Genomic DNA, 18,008 nt, shown 5'->3' on the forward strand with positions numbered 1-18,008 from the left:
TTATTTGTCATGAAAGCAACTATACATTCATATAAATCCATACATTCTGTACATGTTGGTCTATACATTCATATAACGTGTCATTCTATTGTACTATTGAGATTGAGCTTTTTGAGGCTGTATGCAGCCTGAGCGGGAAGACCTGCAGATACTGTTCAGGGCTGAAATATGAACTTAATCTCCACTGCATAGCTTTCAGGAAAAATGTAATTTACAACTGCAAAGTGTGTTTACATTGTCCTTAAAAGATATGAAAGTTGAACATCAGTTAACATTATTATGACTATTATAAACTAACTGGTCTCTATTATTTCTATGATTTTAAAGTTTTATGATCAGTAAACTAATCAGAAATACTTCCATACACCCTCTGTCCACTCAACTTGAATTTTGCACAGGCAGCGTTGAGCCAGCCGAACGCCACGTCACTTTCCCTCGACGGGCGGAACCGGAAGACCCTTAACCCGGTGATTTTGTTGTGGGTGACACCTTTCCCCGTCCTTCATCAGTAAAAATGTACTACAAATTCAGCGGGATTACCCAGAAACTGACGGGATCTGCTCCTACGGCTGCCTACAACCCTCAGGTGAGAGCAAGACGCGGTGTGTCGGTGAGAGACCGACCGGGAACCGCCGACGGTGACCTTCATACCACTGCGTTGGATAACGAACCATTACAGCCTGTTCTGTAGCTACCAGGGCTTTGCTTGAAGAGATTTAAATGTCTCCAGTGCAGTTTACAATGCACGATTGATGTTGTTTTCTTGGTTTCTCGGTTAACAAATGGCGCTCATTAAAAGTAGCGTCCTGTCTCATCATACGGTAGATCAGCGTTTCAGCCATCTTCCCAGAAAGTCAGCTGTAGTTTTCATAAAGTACTGTTAACGTTTGAAGATCTTCATGCAAGCCGTAAAAACGCAGTGGCCTTTCTTTCCTTTCTCTCTTTGAAAATGCCCCCCCCCCCCCTCTTTTTTTTTATCGCGGAACCTTTACTTAACCTTTATTCTGAAAGGTTATTTCCGATGTGTAGATCTGGCCTTCATGTGACTTTACAGCCAATTTTGAAATTTAGTGGCTTCATATGGCATCTGCCAGATGTGACCTTTATTACTGCTCCTTTGTCCTTGTTATTCTGTTATGGTGGCGGGTTTGGCTGCCTTCAAGCTTATTGTCTTTGGTGAAATGTGTCTAAAGTACTTAAGACTGAATCTGAGCTGCTCTGTATGTAATTTACTCAAGTATTTCCCTTTCATGCTTCTTCATACTTCCACTCCACTAAATTTCAGAGGGTAAAACTGCATTTAATCTGTATTTCAATGCATTTATCTGGCTAGAAAGAAATTCTGACTTGGACAAAGCAGTTTTGTTCTTGTCTGTGTTGATCAAACAGCTTGATAATTGTAAAAGTTCTAGTTTCAGCATTATGTGACTCAGAATCAGAAATAAAATAATATCTTATTGAGATAATTAAGGGCAAAAAAAGCTGAAAACAAGTGAAATGCTCAGCCATAAAAACTGCCTGGTGAGAAGATATATCTTGTCAGACAAATAACAGACATTTAATTTCTTGATTTAAGCTATTTCATCTTATTTACCTGAGAAAAATTTCCTTGTAGACAACATCACATCAACACTCTTCAGACATGTAAAGCAGTGGTTGCATTTCAGTTGACAGTGCTGCTTATTATGTATCACCAAGGGGGGTAAATCCAATTAAATGGAGCGCAGGGAACATATGACGTGTCAGGTATGACATTTAATCTCTGTCCGCTGGTAATCAAACAGCAGCAGGTGGTAGAGATGCTGTGATGAAGTTTTATTTCATGTTTCTAAAGCTTACAGGTGCCGCAAACACATTACAGAACGTTTTTTTAAAAAATTGGATTCAGTCTCTACATGTGTAAAAAAGACAATTTTCAAAAACTTTCACCCTCAGAGAAACGAGTGTGACTCCAGGCCTCCTCAGGTCTGAGCCGGTTCAGGTCCCGTGATCTGGTGTCGTGTTCGTTCACTTTGGACTCAACTAAAGATGAAACAAAACCACATGCGGGCTGAACTTTGGTCCTCTGAGGAAACCTGATGTCTTTCCTTTCATTCTTTCCTTTAAAACTTTTACACAATATTCCATAAATCTCCTGCAGATTTAACGATGTAAATGCAAGATTCATGTAATCATCCTGAACGCTTTATGTTACCCTGAAGTGAAGAGAGACGGCTGCCTGCACAGCCTGTGGTGCTGATGTGAAGCAGCACATTTATCAGATGAATTCCACATAAATAATACACTAATATATTGCAGCAGGCCACTGTTTGCGGTGTGAGGATAATCTGTATCTGCAGCCTTGTGGTGCAACACAGAATATAAAATCACATGTAAGATTCTTTCTTTTTTATTTGCCAAATGTATATTAACCATAGCGTGGATGGGTCCAGTGAATCCAGTTCTATGGAGTCATTACATCTGTGATTTCTCTGCATGCACGGTGCAGTCACAGAATCTGATGGGTCACAGAGTAGTCTGAGGTGCAGCGCTTGTCCTCCTCAAGTTATCAAAAATGCCACAAGCTCTGTAATTGAGCACGATAGATGGCAGATAAATATTTAAGAAAGAGATCTGTCGCTTGCCACACCGTCGTTGTGAGCAGCTTCTCCCCCGAAAAATTGCATTTTTGCAGTCAGTATGTTTTTGAATGTGTCACCATTTGGTTCCTCTGCAGATACCTGTAGTGTCAGAAAGACCACATCACACCATCAGGCAGCATAACTTCCACTTTACCTAACCTGTGCAAGTTAAGGGTGAGGGAACCCCCACCAGACACCTGAATGCAGCATTTTTATTCCTCTGCATCCTGCGGATATAATCCATCCTATAGGAGAAGCTAAAAAATGAAAGGTGAATCGTCTCTGCATTTCATGCATAATGCACAAAGATGAGCTCCTGCTATGAACACTTCTAGTCGAGCCTTCTCTTAAATGGCAAGTAAAAATAATCTGCTGTCAGTGCCTCTGCATCTTCATGTGTCACATTTAATTTCCCCGCTCCCACACTCTCTGCCTCCACACACTCTTAACAAGGTAATGGGTCTCCCAATCGTTTTCAGACTCAAGGTGGGTGAGAAGCTCCTTCCACGTGAGAGGATATGAAGCAGGCACACTTGTACTTCATTAACACCACAGTGTACCTCTGCTTTATTTACTTACACTATTAACTGTCTGAAAAGGAGAACAGCAGCATTAATGTCAGCGATAATTTCCCAAGACTCACACGGCTAAATAGCTATGATACACCAGTTAAAAGTAATGGGCAATTATCAAATGATCAGTTTCTTTTCTAGGAACAAAGTGTGCCTGAAAATAATGTAAAGTGTGTTTAAAGGTCAGGCTGCATTAGACAGGAGCTCAGAAAGTTCCTTAATGATATAACATCGAACAGCTTGAGTCAGCAGTAAGCCGTGATGGTCGTACGCTGTAGTCTGTAGTGCTGAACTGCTGCTTCAGGTGTTCTTTAATAATCTAAGCAGGCACATTAACAGTCTCACACCTGGAAGCGTAACTCGTGAGGTGAGATGGTTGCAGCACTCATGAAATCGCTTGTTTCTGCAGCAGCGTTGAGCTCAAATTAGCTGTTAGTCCAAAAATGTTTTTCCAGCCTGTAAACGTTTATCTCTACTGTAAATTTTAGCATTTTAATATGGGGGTCTTTGGGGTGTGACGCACTTTTGGAGCCAGCCTCAAGTGGCCATTCAGGGAACTGCAGCTTATGGCATGTTGACGCTTTTCTTACTTTTAAACTAGTCGACTAGTCTGTGTTCAAACTTCTTCTTAAATGTCAGGGAAATCAGTTCTTAGTTAGCAGTCGCAGCAGCAGTGGGTGGGACGCACACAACTCATGGAGGCAATTAAAATACTTTAAAACCCCTTCAGATGTCCGTTGTGAATATATGTTCATGAATCCACTCGGAAATCATTCAGTCAGAACTTGTCTGAGAATCATCACAGTTTTAAGATTTCTCCAGCATCAGAGTCATCCAGACATAGTTGTTATTGCATCCATGAACACATCACTAACAAGAACTTCGATATAGTTCCTATTTGCATCCCCAAAGCATCATGGTAACTGTAGTTCCAATCATCCCTCAAAAGTAAGACAGATAACAGTAAGAGGAGTGACAAAATCCATTGTTGTTAACTGTTTTCATTTTGAATTATCAGTGTATTCTTGAGGCGCAGAATGTCCTGGAACAGTGACTGTCTCCTCTGTCCAATCACAGACAGATATTTGCCAAATTGCCAGTTTATGACACATGCTCTGGACCGGTCCCCAATCATCTGAGTATTGGACTAAAATATCTGAAACACTGCAAAATGCTTGGCATTCCGTACGATGAGAATTTCTGTGGGACATGACAAAAGTTTCTTTTGCCACCTCCTAAATTTGAAGATTGGATGGAGGAGGGGCTGCACTGTATCAAGCTGGAGGAAATAAGTCGGCTAAGGTCTCTGTAAAAACTTTTTTCGTGATCAGCTCAGTAAATTTTGTTAATGTGTGTTAATGACGTTGAGTAGAATTGTGGAGTGGAGCTAAATGTAGCCTGTACATCCTTGCGGTAACCCTTGGAAAGATCACATCTCATGACTCTGTTCCTCTCAAAGACGTAATTCCTTTCACTGAATTGCGCCTCATTGTGACCACTTCCTCGTTTCTGTTCAGGGGTTGAGGCCAGGTGTGCCAGCGGAGTCCCCGACCATGACGTTTGCCACACCCACCAAGCTGGCGTCAGAGGCGGGGTCGTCGGTGGAGTACATGGGAACAAACAGGGTTCCTGATTTCCAGAGGGTTTTCCAGGTAATGAAGAACAAGGACTGAAATAGGTGTCAGTCTTAGCTGCGACATGAAGGCGATTCCCCACCTGACACACACACAGCCTTCACAGCGAATCAGCTGTTCGTGACCCGCTGAGCTGTCCGTCTGATGGGCCCAGACTTCAGCAGTCAAAGCGCCGAAGATTTATTCGTTTTAGGTGACGGCTGGTGTTTATTTCACCCTGTTGTTAATGGCCTCCTGCTTCCACCCGCAGTGTTGATCACACAGAAGGCGGTGAGGGAAATGATAAGAGACCCTGAAGTTGGGCAGAGCAATCACTCGCACAAATGAAAATGACAGAACCGACTGCTGCAATGTTCTAACTTGAATAACAATTTCTTTTATTAAAGCCAAGGTCGTCCATCCAGACAGACAGACAGACAGACAGACAGGCAGGCAGGCAGGCAGGCAGGCAGCAAGAGAGACAGACAGGCAGCAAGAGAGACAGACAGGCAGCAAGAGAGACAGACAGGCAGGCAGGCAGGCAGGCAGGCAGGCAGCCAGCAAGAGAGGCAGACAGACAGACAGACAGACAGACAGACAGACAGACAGACAGACAGACGGGCAGGCAGGCGGGCAGGCAGGCAGGCAGGCAGGCAGACTTCTCTCTTGCCTGGACATGCATGGGTTTCTGTCGCTTTATTCTTACTGATATTTGCAGGCACAGAGAGCAAAAGTAGCGACATCACATTTTAAATCACTTCAGCAAAAGAAGAAATATATATGATATCTTAACCTATAACAGTACAACGTAATCAGACAGGCAGACAGGCAGACAAGCAGGCAGGCAGGCAGGCAGCAAGAGAGAGAGAGAGACAGACAGGCAGGCAGACAGGCAGGCAGGCAGGCAGGCAGGCAGGCAGGCAGGCTGGCAGGCAGGCAGGCAGGCAGGCAGGAAGGCAGGCAGGCAGGCAGGCAGGCAGGCAGGCAGACATGTGGAGAAACTCTGGCCTTCCAGAGAAAATTGCACACGGGAAACAACCTTTTTCGTATAATTAAACTGTCATTTTAGTTTCCATTCAAAATGTTCAAGGTCAGTTTTTCATTCTGCTGATGTTGTTGAATGAGCGATTTCTTTTATCACTGAGGGAAATGAGATTTGGAAACATGCAGTACTGGTTCAGCACTGGACATTTTTTTCATTGTGCTATGAAGGGGAAAAAAGGTGGATAATTAGTGACAGGAACATGGCGTCCTGATCCAAGTAACTCTCAATGTTGAGGCCTGTCTGTCTGAATACTCTGCACGCTCTGATACAACTTCGCTTTTGTATTTTTCACGTTTTCCGCCCACTTTCCCCTGCCCCTCCTGCTTCCCTCAGACGTCAGACGGTCTCCCCGTTCATCTGAAGCGCGGCGTTCCCGACAGGCTACTGTACCGCACCACCATGGCTCTCACTGTAGGAGGCGCTCTCTACTGTCTGGTGGCTCTTTACATCGCATCCCAGCCCAGCAATAAGTGACCAGCACGAAACCCGGGATCTCTCTCTCGCACCTCGGACACATCGCCGCTGAAATTCATGGACCCAACATTCCCAGTCTCCATCTGCCCTCGACGCGCCACCTCCTGGGACTCTTAGATGAGAAATGGCTGTCAGAACATCACACCAATCATAACAAAATAATGTCTGTCTTCTTTGTCAAAAGATGTCTAAGTTAATAAATTTTAAGGGGAAACAAAGGTTAAAAGATGCTCTGACTTCAAGTCTTTTTCCTTTTTCTTCAACTTTCCATTTACATGTCACCGAAATAGCACCCGTTGTAGCCGAGGGGTCGTTATTGCCAGTCGGCCGACAGATGCACGGGCGTCAGGCATGAAACCGTCTATAAGGCGGAGAGCGACGCCACGTCTCTCGGCTGCCGCAGATGCTGAAATAGAAGCGGAGATGTAAAGGTTTTTTTATGCTCACAGCTTTCCACAGGCTTGTGGTAGAGCGCTGATGAGCATGTGTGTGCAAGAGAGAGAGAGAGAGAGCAAGCATGATGGAGACACCCCGTCTGGAACATAGCTGCTGCTCACTTGGCTTAAGTACTGTCTCATACAGTATTTATATGTGTGGGCCCTGGTGCGATGTCAGATGCTTCACGCCGAGTTCGGAGGGAGGTTGTTTCAGAGCGACATGTTGGCAGCCCCACGTCAAGCTGCTGACACACTGACGATGATGATTTTAGTCTCTGAATTTTCTCTCTTGCTTAGACATGCATGGGTTTCTGTCGCTTTATTCTTACTGATATTTGCAGGCACAGAGAGAAAAAGTAGCGACATCACACTTTAAATCACTTCAGCAAAAGTACAGAAGCATTAGCATCAAAATAAACTTAAAGTGCCAAAAGTAGAAGTACACATCGTGCAGACTGGCCCATTTCAGAAGAAATATATATGATATCTTAACCTGTAACAGTACAACGTAATCTATGTGTTGTAATCTGCAAAGTAACTAGTAACTAAAATAAAGTCAAATAAATGTGGTGGAGTAAAAGGTACAATATTTGCCTCTGAAATGTAATGAAGTAGAAGTATGAAGTAACAGAAAATGTGCTTAGTTACTTTCAAAAACGCTACTTTTCCCCCAAGTATTTCACACATTGATCATATTTTATTCTCGAGGTATGTGTTAACTTTTCCCTACAGTTCATTGAATTAAAGGATGTGACATAAGTGTAACAAAACAGCAAGCAATCTCTATTATAAATTATTACTTTCAAAGTCAAGCCAAAAAAAGTCATGTTGGCCATGAAAATCCTTGTATATAAATTTCAGATTTTAGAGTCACGAAATATCATATTATGTTCTTCCAAGAGGACCATGAGTCGGTCCTGTTAGCGGATCTTTTCCCTGTGTCATCCCAAACATCCTCACATATCTCCAGGCCTGATTCTCTCCATGTATGGAGTTTTGTATTCTGTTGTATAGTTATGATAATAGATGTTTGTTTTCTTTAATCTTATCTGCGTGAATGAATGTAATGACCAAATTAGGTTCACTGTCCCCAGTTTGTTTAACTTCTTTACTAAGCTCTCCATCAGTCCTCTGTCCTCCTGTGGAAAAACAGTGTCGAAGTGAAGACAGTATATTTCTCACATACATGTCAATATAGTGAGAACGTCCATTTTGACCAAAAAATACACTTAATACCTTTTGTTAAAGTCTTCACTACATGTAATATATGAGTCTGCAGACATGGATGTAAACTGTAACTCACCTTTTTTTTTTTTCAAGGCTTATATGTAACTGAAAGGTGATTAAAGATGCGAGCCATTATCACCACTAATAGTACATCAGGCTGCTTAATGCCTTCACCACATATCGAGACGACCTTGGTCCATTGATTCGGTGTGTGTGGCATGCTTAAACCTTGCACTTGCTGTGTCTCTGTGTTGGCCGTGCAGTGATGGGGCAGCGTCACATGATGCTCGGCAGATAAACGCTCACACGAGGTGGCCATCGCTGATTTAACTGATTGGCGCTGTTTTCACGGAGAGCTCAACCACTTGTAATCATCAAGTAGAACACACGTGGGTAGTGCACAGCGTGGACGTGTCGGGCACTGTAGTACTTTCAGTGCTTTTAATTTGAGGCCAGTGCAGCAGGACAGCAATCCCAGACACAGGCGAGGCAATCAGTGAGCTTTTATTTATGGCCAGACAGTCGAGAGTATCTAGGTCAGGCCCCCGACCTCAATACGTTTCACTGCTGAACGGGCTAAAGGCTAAAAAAAAAGTGAAGATGGCTGCTGTGCAAGCCAGGCAGAGCATCACCAGAGAGGATACAGAGTGATGCAAATGTTAGATGTGACGACTTTATTTGTGTTGGCTTGTGCCGCTCACGGTGCCACTGCTAGCATACTGATGTTAAGCAGCTCATGTTTTGCATGTTCACCATGTTAGCTTAGCATGGTAACATTTGCGAATGATCACAAAACACGAAGTGCGGCTGACGCTGATGAGAATGTGATTAGTTTGGCAGATATTTGGTCATAAACCAAAGTATGAGACAAACTGATATTTTGACCTGATGATGGCGGTGGAGGAGAAGTGAGTGGGTCACCAAGGTCATTACAGTTTATGGTGTGGAGACAGCGATCGTCTGGAGCCAAACTAAATGGAAACCTGCTGTAGCGCTACATAAAAAGTCAGAGGATCACCAGAGTAATTGGGATTTATCTTCCGGGAACCATGAATGTCTGTACAAAGTTTAATAAGTTTCACACCAATACGTTGGTGCAACGCCGCCATCCTGAGAGCCACACTGCCAGTGTAGCTTATACAAGTTCCTGCGTTTTTCAGCGTCTGAGCTCCCTCATTTTAAAGCTGAAAGCCAGAACTTCAACTTAGTCTCATTTCAAATCCAGTACAAAGCCAACACAACGTGTCTGTCCAAATATTTCCGAACTGCAGTGCAGGCTTTCCTCTGACATTGTCTTTCTTCAGATTTGAAGTTTTTAAATGAATGGAGTTTTATTTATTAAAACATGGCACCTTAATTTATCAATATGACTCAGCTCTGGACCTCCCTTTGTCATGGCATCAATACTTGACACCCTGAGGAAAACCATGTGATGGATAATTGATCATAGCACCGATGAATAATTTGACCTTCAAGGGGAAATAATGAGTACAGTTAATAAAAACAGTAAAGACACAGGTCCTAATTTGAAGAGTGTTTTATTTGAAAACATCAGGACGGACCTCACATACAGGGGCGTTCCAGGTCTGAGCCAATGAAACTCGCCTTGCTGAAGGAAAACATATGAGTGATGGCTGAATGAACAGCAGAGGAATGAGCTATGTTGACCTGCTGCTTGCATATTCCACAACATTCACAGGCGCAATGGTGCCAGGTTTTCCTCTTTAATGTGTTGTGAGTAGATGTAATTGATTGTTACCATGGAAACATGGCTCAGGGACAAGTGTGGCCAACTTTTCGAATTAATCGCCCCGTTTTTATTTCAGTGCTGGCATCAGGCAAGACTGAGCATAAAAGATGCTGTAAATCAGCGTTGGCTTTTGATCCTTTAAACGACAGCAACCTTTGCTAGTGACCCTCGTGTCGCAGCTTGAATGTGTCCATGAACTACAAGCACTTTAACCAGAGTGATGTTCCCTTCTGAGATGATTTCATTTAAATCGTTCGTAGAGGACAGAAGAGGCGACGGTATCTAGTGTTTCACAACAAAAGAGCAGTTTTCCTCTATTGAGATCCATCCCAAAAGTTGTGGAGACATTTCACTCAAAACCACAAATGTCAATCTGCTGATAGCACTCACTAAAAAGTCAAGGGGTGGCCAAAGTCATTGGGGTTGATCCTCTGGGGATTACAGCATGAACGTCACAGAAATTCACAGCAATCCATCCAAAAGCTGTTGAGGATCAAAGTGTTGGACTAACCGACCAACAGACAGACAATACCATCCCTAGAACCACACGGCTAGCTTGGATAAAATCTCGTGACCCTTGTGATATATTTTGTGACCCCTTGAAAAGTCCTGACCTCCAGATTGGGAACCACTGTGTAACATATCTAAGAAGCTGTCCTCTGGAGAGTCAAAGCGACCCCCTTGAGTTTAAGGTGCTTAATTGGGTGCACAGAAACCAGTTTTACTGACCATTTGGTTCAACAAGGACAGTCTTTCCCTTCATAACTACTTGTCTCATTTATTGAGTCACTGTCGTCCCACTGGAGCCTTTCTCAGAGCGAGATAATCATCATATGCACATATTAACTTGTCATGAGATACACCTAAAATCTTGTTTTGATAATAATCCTTGTACCTGCTTTGCATCGAGGAATACTTCAGCATCCCCTTAATTCCACCCCTCTGTCTTTCCCATCCCTCTTGCGTCATGACAGCCCACTTGAGCGCCCCTCGGCAACAATGGATCCTTTTGTTGTCGCTCGTAGACGTGACAGAAGAGACATGAGGGCTCTGCAATAACATGTTTACCACTCAATAACACAGCACTCCAACTGTTAATGAAGCCCACACCGGGGGGAGCAGGAATACAAGAAAGTGGGGGGAAAGGAGTGACAAAACAAAGGAAGGTGTGAGAAGGGGGAGCATGAGAGCTTGAGAAGAAGGTTGTGGAAGATAGGTGTGACTTATTGAAAGAAAATTGAAAATGTAATCCCTCTTAGAGCTCCCCTCGCTCCCCTCAGCAGAACCAGATGTGTGCACGAGGAAGGTGTTCACGTCGTGCACTGAGGTACAATTTTTCATGTGATAACTGTTCGATTATTATCATATGGAATTGTTATAAGGGCAGACATGTTTTTTGTGTAAATACGACACAATCCAACTGCCGCTTTCAGCCTTTTTATTAGTGTCTTTATTGATAAAACCTCTGAGGAACCAAAAGGCATCAAGTTATATGCTTACTGCCTTCAAAATAATAGAATAAATAATAATAATAAAATAAAATAATTACCTAAAATAAACCAATATTATACTTTCCCTAGCTGTACACGAAGATGCAAATATTTAGTGTTTCTCCTTAAATTTTAAAGCTGCATGAACTGCTTTTTGGCCACTAGGGGGCAGATGAGAGCATGAGAGGATGGAGAATAGGTGTGACTTACCAGAAGAAAAAAAATTAATGAGGTTAAAGGCAGAAAATTCTGCAATGTGAGGATTGTTTGGCACAATCTTAACATTTAAAGTAGAAAAAGGTATATCACCAACAACTCTGGATGAAGATTTTCTGTGATGCTGTGAAAGTCTCAGGTCTGCAGTTGGTATTCTGTCCACAGCTTTATATTTTAAGAGGCTGTCGGGTATTTAATGACTGCAGTAGTAATGATTTACTCGGAGGGACTGGAGTGCCTCCTCACCTCCTCCAAATCAGTTTGAGTTAGTAAAAGTTGCTCCAAATCAAGACTGTGTAATATCACGTAAATATTTCCTCCAGCAAGTCATAAACGTGAAAGGGAAGAAGGGACGATATTGATTTTTCTATGGGAGCTAGGATTTTGTTTTTCTCTCAGTATTTTATAAATTCTTGTTTTATTTTCTCTTTATTTCTGCTGTGTTTTGGGTTATAGGCTATTTTTTTTTTCTAATTTGACAGCTGTGCTTTGAGCTAAATGCTAGCAAAGTCACAGTGACAGTTCAGTAACATTCTCATAATATTTGCCATGTTCACTAGCTTAGCTTAGCACGTTAGCATGCTAACATTTACTAACTGCCTATTTTTAATGAAATGGAAACTGGAAAATGTCAAGTTGACAGTTCTGTCTGATATCAGGCAACATCCTGATCCGCAATGCAACAGAAAAGGGGTGAAAATTAGCAAGCTAACCCCAGAGCAACATTAGCATCTTGTTTCTGGCCACGGGATGACTAACTCACTGTTTTTTGCTGTGGTTTGGAGTCCATCAACTCTTGAGAAAAATATCTGGCCTGTTAACTTGCCCCATGATGAACCTACATTTGCTAGCTTTGTCAGTGTGCCGTTTGGTGCAGGGCTGTTAGCGCACAGGGGTCAATCACAACTTGCATGCTGAAAATAGCTGCCGGCTGCAGCTGGAAACAGAGTTAATAAGAGCTGTGAAACTGAATCTGAAGTTTAATTTGCAGGCTGTAAAAGCTGCAGAGGTGGGTGCTTATTCTCAGTGCTCGCAGCAGCACTGAGCTACCCTTAAAAAATATTGATCAAGGCAGGTATGTTTTGGGTGAGAGCAGAAGATGCATCTTAATTCACAGTATACAACTCCTGTTTGTTTCTCTCTGCTCAGAGAAGCAATGCAGAAACATAAGAGCGAACACCGCCTTGCAGGAAAGGCTGGGGCGAGAGGAGCGGCGGGGAGTGACAAATTACCTCTCCTCACAAAGCCCTGCGACAATAGCATAGCCTGAGAACAAATAATGAATAAATAAAGTTCTCTGAGATTGAATGAGGAGAGCAATTTGTGAAGCTGTAGCTTGTGCGAGCGCATGAGCGAATGGCCTTCTGCTTGTCTCTCAGATGAAACAAACCACAAGTGGAATTGAACGCATGAACAAAGCGATGCCGTCCACGTTTCTGCGCCCAAAGTAGATCACATGCACAATGAGAGCACCTCAAGGGAGAGGAAAAAAAGACGAAAATTAAGTGCGACATGTCCAACTGCGGTGACGTGTATGACTCATCTTAGCTCTCCCATACATTCACACCGCTTGACTTGGAGGGTGAGATCGTACTCTTTAGTTCTCCAAGAGCCCTGCTCGCCACTTCCTGTGCTCTCCACAGGCAAAGCGTTACCAGAGCCCAGGTGGAAAACAGAAGAAAAAAGCACGGAGAGTAAAGAAGGTAACAGTGTGAGGTCAGAGTGAATTTCATAAGGGACGGTGGGAGAGATTAAGGCATGAAAAAGGTGTGCTGATTGGTGCTGTAAGTGTATGTAGGGCACTTAAAAGGCTTTGTCGTTGCCTCTCTCTGTATGTTCTTTTAAAAAATGTGTTTTTCCCTCTTTTCACTTTTTCCTTCAGGCTGTTTCTCTCAGCCTTTCCCCAGCAACAACCTTATATAAGAGTTCAAACACAGGGCGAATGGAGAGCTCTGCCCCTTGGCTCTGTGCTGAAACTGTACACCAGTCCAACTACAGTACACTAACTCCAAATTTCACGCAGCGAAGATCGCTGAAATCAAATCTTTTTCTTACTGAAGTTGTCAAAAAATCCCTAATTTTCTTTGCAATTGGACACTGCGATGCGGAAAATGTTAGTTTCACAGTAGTTAGTGGCTGCGAGGGAGAACAGGGGATGTGGGCGGCATGAAAGGAGGAAAATGAATGTCCCTAAAATGAAAGTGAATCAATATGGCCGCCTGAGGATGTGAAAAGGTGGAATGAGAATGAGAGCGGCAGAGGGAGGAGGGCGCTGGAACGGAGTTGGAACAAGATTAATGGTTGTTTAAAAAGGAACAGTATTCATCAGCAGTGAGCTTCAGGTGCAGAACAGCATCAGTGTGTGTGTGTGTGTGTGTGTGTGTGTGTGTGTGTGTGTGTGTGTGTGTGTGTGTGTGTGTGTGTGTGTGTGTGTGTGTGTGTGTGCCAGACTGGAAGCACACTGCACTAAGTTTACACTGTCTTAACTTTCTAACTTCAGTAAACGACCGCCCAACGATAATACTGATTACCTTATACCGAGTGCAACTGAGTGTGAGGCTTCGTTCTTCTCTTCATTAAAAGTGTTGGCACCTTCACATAGACACACACACACACACACACACACACACACACACACACACACACACACACACACACACACACAGGAGGTGATCCACTAGCACCACCTACAGGTTTGAGCATTTTTTGATTCAAGCTTCAAAAACAAATCACTGATGCTGAGGAGCAGTTCTTACCTCCTAACCTTTAAATCAAAAAAGTGCGCACTATGAAAGAGGTAATGCTTTATTCATGTCAAAAGTCTTCAGGAACGTATTCAGCGTCTGTGCGTACAAAATAACGTCGCTCATAAAGTAAAAATCATCTTTTCTACAGGTAGCAAAACGGAGCGAACGTCCCCAATAAATAATCAGTGAGAAGTCAAAGGAAAACAGCAGGAAAACACCCTCGTGGTCACATTCACGCCAACGTAAGTCCGTCCATCACTTGCACTTGTACGTGAGCTGCTTGCGATGGTAGTGGATCCACGCAGGAGCGGCGACAAGCCCGGTCAGGAAACCAATCATAGCGCCCAGACTGCAGGAAACAGGCCAAACCTAAAGGAGGCGAGACGAGTGGGTTTGTGTTCACGGCCACAAAGTGTCATAAAACACCCCGACGCTGCACTGATGCATCCCTTTATTTCCCCCACAAGCATGTCTGCACTTGTAGTGTTCAGTTAATTTCAAGAGGAACTTATAAAGGAGAAAAATACAGCAGCAGTGTCATTTAGAGTTATGCTGCTATTACCGAAGCGTTCCTTTAATCTGCATTTTCCTCCAGTCGTTTTGCAGAGAACTGACTTTGCAATTACAATTTTAATCTTTTCCTTTTCCATTTGAATATACTGAATTAATTAAAGAAAGAGGCAGATTTAACGGTTGCTGCGCTGAATTATAATTTCATCCTTGTGGACGTCGTACTCAATATGGTTTTATGATGAATGGAAACAGCTGACTTCTTGTTCACAGAGGAAACTGTGGAGGAGCTGTTGGGACGACTGCTCAGTAATTAAGAGAAATACTGTTAAAGGTTGTGAACCAGTTGCAGAAACTCAATATTGGGGACTAATTTTAGAGGCCTGAAGAGGTTTTCTTGTCACAAGCAAAAAACTAAAAAGTCTGTCTGACATAAATCTTTTCCTGCTTTTCTCTCCTGTTAATTATCTGAAGAGCACTCAGGTGTATCCTCAGACTCCTTTGAGGGGTCCTGAACCGCCGGTTGACAGCCACTGTTATAAACGACCATAACACAGAACGGACTGTGCTCATCTGACCTACACTCCTGAGTTTAAATGTCTTAGAGTGAGCTCTTTATGTCTCTCTTCCACAGCGTCAACCATCTTTCTACAGTAGCCCAGAAGGGACAAAACAAACACGGGCTCTAGAGACCATTTTCTGTGTTTATTGCAAGTCGGGGAGGACGAGGCGAGGGGTATTCAGCTGGTTGCAAGCTGTAACCTCACCTCTAGATTCCACTAAATCCTCCACACTGCTCCTTCAATTGTTGGTTTCTTTGTAGATAAAAGAGCTTGGTCTGTACCAGCTCTATATGGAAAGTGTCCTGAGACAACTTCTGTTGTGATTTGGCGCTATACAAATAAAATTGAAATTGAATTGAATTCAAAAATAAGAAGTTGGCCCCAAACAGCTGCCTGATATTGGCAGTTTTAGGGGCACTGATTATTCTAATCTCGCCAACTACTCGCGAGCAGGTGGGAGGTTTAGGATACGAATACAAACGTGACTTCCCGACAGTTTATGAGAGGATGTTCAGAGTGTGCTGACCTGCCAAGGCCTGTCCCAGTCCAGAGGGATAGGGAAGGCTCCGACCCAGGCTCCTACCACTGTGCAGGCCACAGTAATCTGAAGACAGGTGTCCCACACAGACATAGCTCTAGAGCCAGAGACAGAGCAAAGCAAGGACAGTCAGCGTATTAAGCTAACAGACACAACATATCATAAGCACTGGAAACATATGGGAGAAAAGCAGGGAGCAGGGGAGGAGGAAATGCTGATTTTAGGCTCACCCATGCCGACTGAACACTCGTATCCAGGCCTGGACGTTGGGGCCGAGGACACAGAGGCACCTCAGCGTGGTCAGAGAGGTGAGCAGCACAGCCAGGGAGAACGTCTCTAAGGCCGATCTGAAGCACACATGACAAATTAGAGGTCAGAGCACAGTTTTAGTGACGCAAACGTCTTGTGGAGGCAGAACCTGCATCAATGCAGTGAAGTAAAGAAAGCAGCAACTGTTAGCAGTGAGTAATTACAGGGTATGAAACACACAGAGACTAAATGATCCTCTTTAGATGATGAAAGGCAGACTGTTGCTACAGCTAGCTCTTGGTCTGCTCGACTAAAATTGATCAGGAATCAATAAGGGACCTAATAAACACTCAGACCAATAAGCAGAAGTGGTAATGGCACTGGTATCATTAAAATCTCCTCAGTTCCCATCCCTACTCTTCCTGTATTTTTTTTTTTTCCTCTGTTGCATATCTCTCTATTGTACACACATACAGGTACAGGACATGAGCTTCATTAGCTACTCACTCGATCAGCGGCGCTCCATACAGGACCACCACAGTGTGGAAAAACAGGCAGGACAGGAAGAAGTACAGACAGGAACGAAACAACCTCGACAGCTGCGGAAAAAACAAAACATGTTTTAAAAAAAGAGTAAAAACTTTTCTGTTTGCCACTGATAGGGTTGCAAAATTCCAGGAATATTCAAGGTGGAAACTTTTGATGGGAATTAACAGGTACAGGGCAAAGTCCCTGCTGAAGTATGTTGGCACAATTGCCATTTTCCATCTTGAACTATTTTTAATTGAAATTGTGCAAATTTTCTGAAATTCCTGAGCTTAAATTCTCTTTCAAAATTTTCCGTAAGTTAGTTCGCAACCCTACTCACTGCCTTTTATTACATTCAAATTGAGTGCACTTACTCATAGTTTGCAGTGCATGTACCTTTATTCACCTGTGTATCTTTCTTATATTCCACTTTATTTTACTCTTGCTCTGGGACCCTTAGGAGGGGGCCTGAACCACTGGCTAAACTAGCCAACTGGGTTTAAAGCAGTTAAAATTAGCAGTTAGCTAAAGCTCAACTAGCTACAACATTAAAATGCTAATGTTACTTACGCAGTATCAGTGTGTATCAGTCGCAGGGTCCTTTTTATTGTAGTGAGTAGTTTAACTTTTTATGTAACAAGTACTTTTCCTGCTAATACTTCTGTACTTTTACTTTAAAGTGTTAAAAGTTGTAAACAGTTTTCAGCCTCACTCAGCCCTTAGCTACCACTAGCACACCAGTCTCGATGAATGGAGGTTAGCACCTTGTATCCCAGTGTGTGCTTCTTGGTGGGCGGTGTAATGCCGAGCAGCCAGAAGACGGCGACACTGACCGCGGTGACCGCCCCGGACGCCGAGTAGAGCCACAGCAGGTGAGTGCCATACACCGAGAAGCCCGGCACGAACACCGCAGGTAGGACGGTCGCCATGAACACCGAGGCGGCGATGATGGCGTGAGTGGACGCCATGGCTCTGATTTCATGGTCCCACATTGTGAAGGCTGTCTCTAACTACGACAGCAAACTAAGAGAAAGGACAAAATCCCAATAAAAGACTTTAAAATGTTAAATTGGTAACGGATGTACGGAGTCCGTTGAGTCCATAGGTGACTTTCTGGACCCGTCTTCCGTAAACATGGAGTGACAGTGGCTTCCGCGAGGACTTCACAATAAAGGCCCCGTGGTGTACCTTGCAAATGAAAGCGCAATTTACAAGTTGAACAGAAGTAAAACGAACAAGAGAATATTATTTAATTTAAATATAAATTATAGTACCTTTCACCGTGTAAATCTATTAGGTATACATACCACACATATATAATTTATTGTAAAATAAAATGCATGCTAAAGCTAGCATGAGCTGTCTTTGTGATTTAGTGTTTGTGTGTCTGTGCAGAGAGTGAGACTGCCATTATAATTCTATGTATTC

At 43.2% G+C, this 18,008-nt stretch overlaps 2 protein-coding genes across 2 annotated transcripts; one reads left to right on the forward strand and one right to left on the reverse strand.

Moving 5' to 3' along the window:
• Window positions 1-433: 433 nt before the first annotated feature.
• cox7a2l (cytochrome c oxidase subunit 7A2 like) lies at window positions 434-6,554 on the forward strand. The gene is made up of 3 exons (XM_070990528.1): window positions 434-586; window positions 4,711-4,845; window positions 6,185-6,554. Exons 1-3 carry the CDS (start codon window positions 515-517, stop codon window positions 6,323-6,325), a joined length of 348 nt encoding a protein of 115 aa, XP_070846629.1. The 5' UTR covers window positions 434-514; the 3' UTR covers window positions 6,326-6,554.
• Window positions 6,555-14,234: 7,680 nt separating this feature from the next.
• pigf (phosphatidylinositol glycan anchor biosynthesis, class F) lies at window positions 14,235-17,716 on the reverse strand. The gene is made up of 5 exons (XM_070990702.1): window positions 17,345-17,716; window positions 16,560-16,651; window positions 16,034-16,150; window positions 15,792-15,900; window positions 14,235-14,561 (listed from the first exon to the last, which is right to left on the reverse strand). Exons 1-5 carry the CDS (start codon window positions 17,570-17,572, stop codon window positions 14,448-14,450), a joined length of 660 nt encoding a protein of 219 aa, XP_070846803.1. The 5' UTR covers window positions 17,573-17,716; the 3' UTR covers window positions 14,235-14,447.
• Between the last annotated feature and the right edge of the window lie 292 nt (window positions 17,717-18,008).

Source organism: Chaetodon trifascialis, chromosome 21, assembly GCF_039877785.1.
Source record: "Chaetodon trifascialis isolate fChaTrf1 chromosome 21, fChaTrf1.hap1, whole genome shotgun sequence".
Taxonomy (NCBI): Eukaryota; Metazoa; Chordata; class Actinopteri; order Chaetodontiformes; family Chaetodontidae; genus Chaetodon; species Chaetodon trifascialis.

What these genes read in the sequence shown, in the direction of transcription:
- cox7a2l (XM_070990528.1), top strand. Translation starts at nt 515, where the DNA reads ATGTACTACAAATTCAGCGGGATTACCCAGAAACTGACGGGATCTGCT. An exon ending in CGGCTGCCTACAACCCTCAG is followed by an intron (nt 587 to 4,710) that starts GTGAGAGCAAGA and finishes GTTTCTGTTCAG; the next exon opens with GGGTTGAGGCCAGGTGTGCC. An exon ending in ATTTCCAGAGGGTTTTCCAG is followed by an intron (nt 4,846 to 6,184) that starts GTAATGAAGAAC and finishes TGCTTCCCTCAG; the next exon opens with ACGTCAGACGGTCTCCCCGT.
- pigf (XM_070990702.1), bottom strand. Translation starts at nt 17,572, where the DNA reads ATGTGGGACCATGAAATCAGAGCCATGGCGTCCACTCACGCCATCATC. An exon ending in AGCACACACTGGGATACAAG is followed by an intron (nt 16,652 to 17,344) that starts GTGCTAACCTCC and finishes TTTTTTCCGCAG; the next exon opens with CTGTCGAGGTTGTTTCGTTC. An exon ending in CGAGTGTTCAGTCGGCATGG is followed by an intron (nt 15,901 to 16,033) that starts GTGAGCCTAAAA and finishes CTCTGGCTCTAG; the next exon opens with AGCTATGTCTGTGTGGGACA.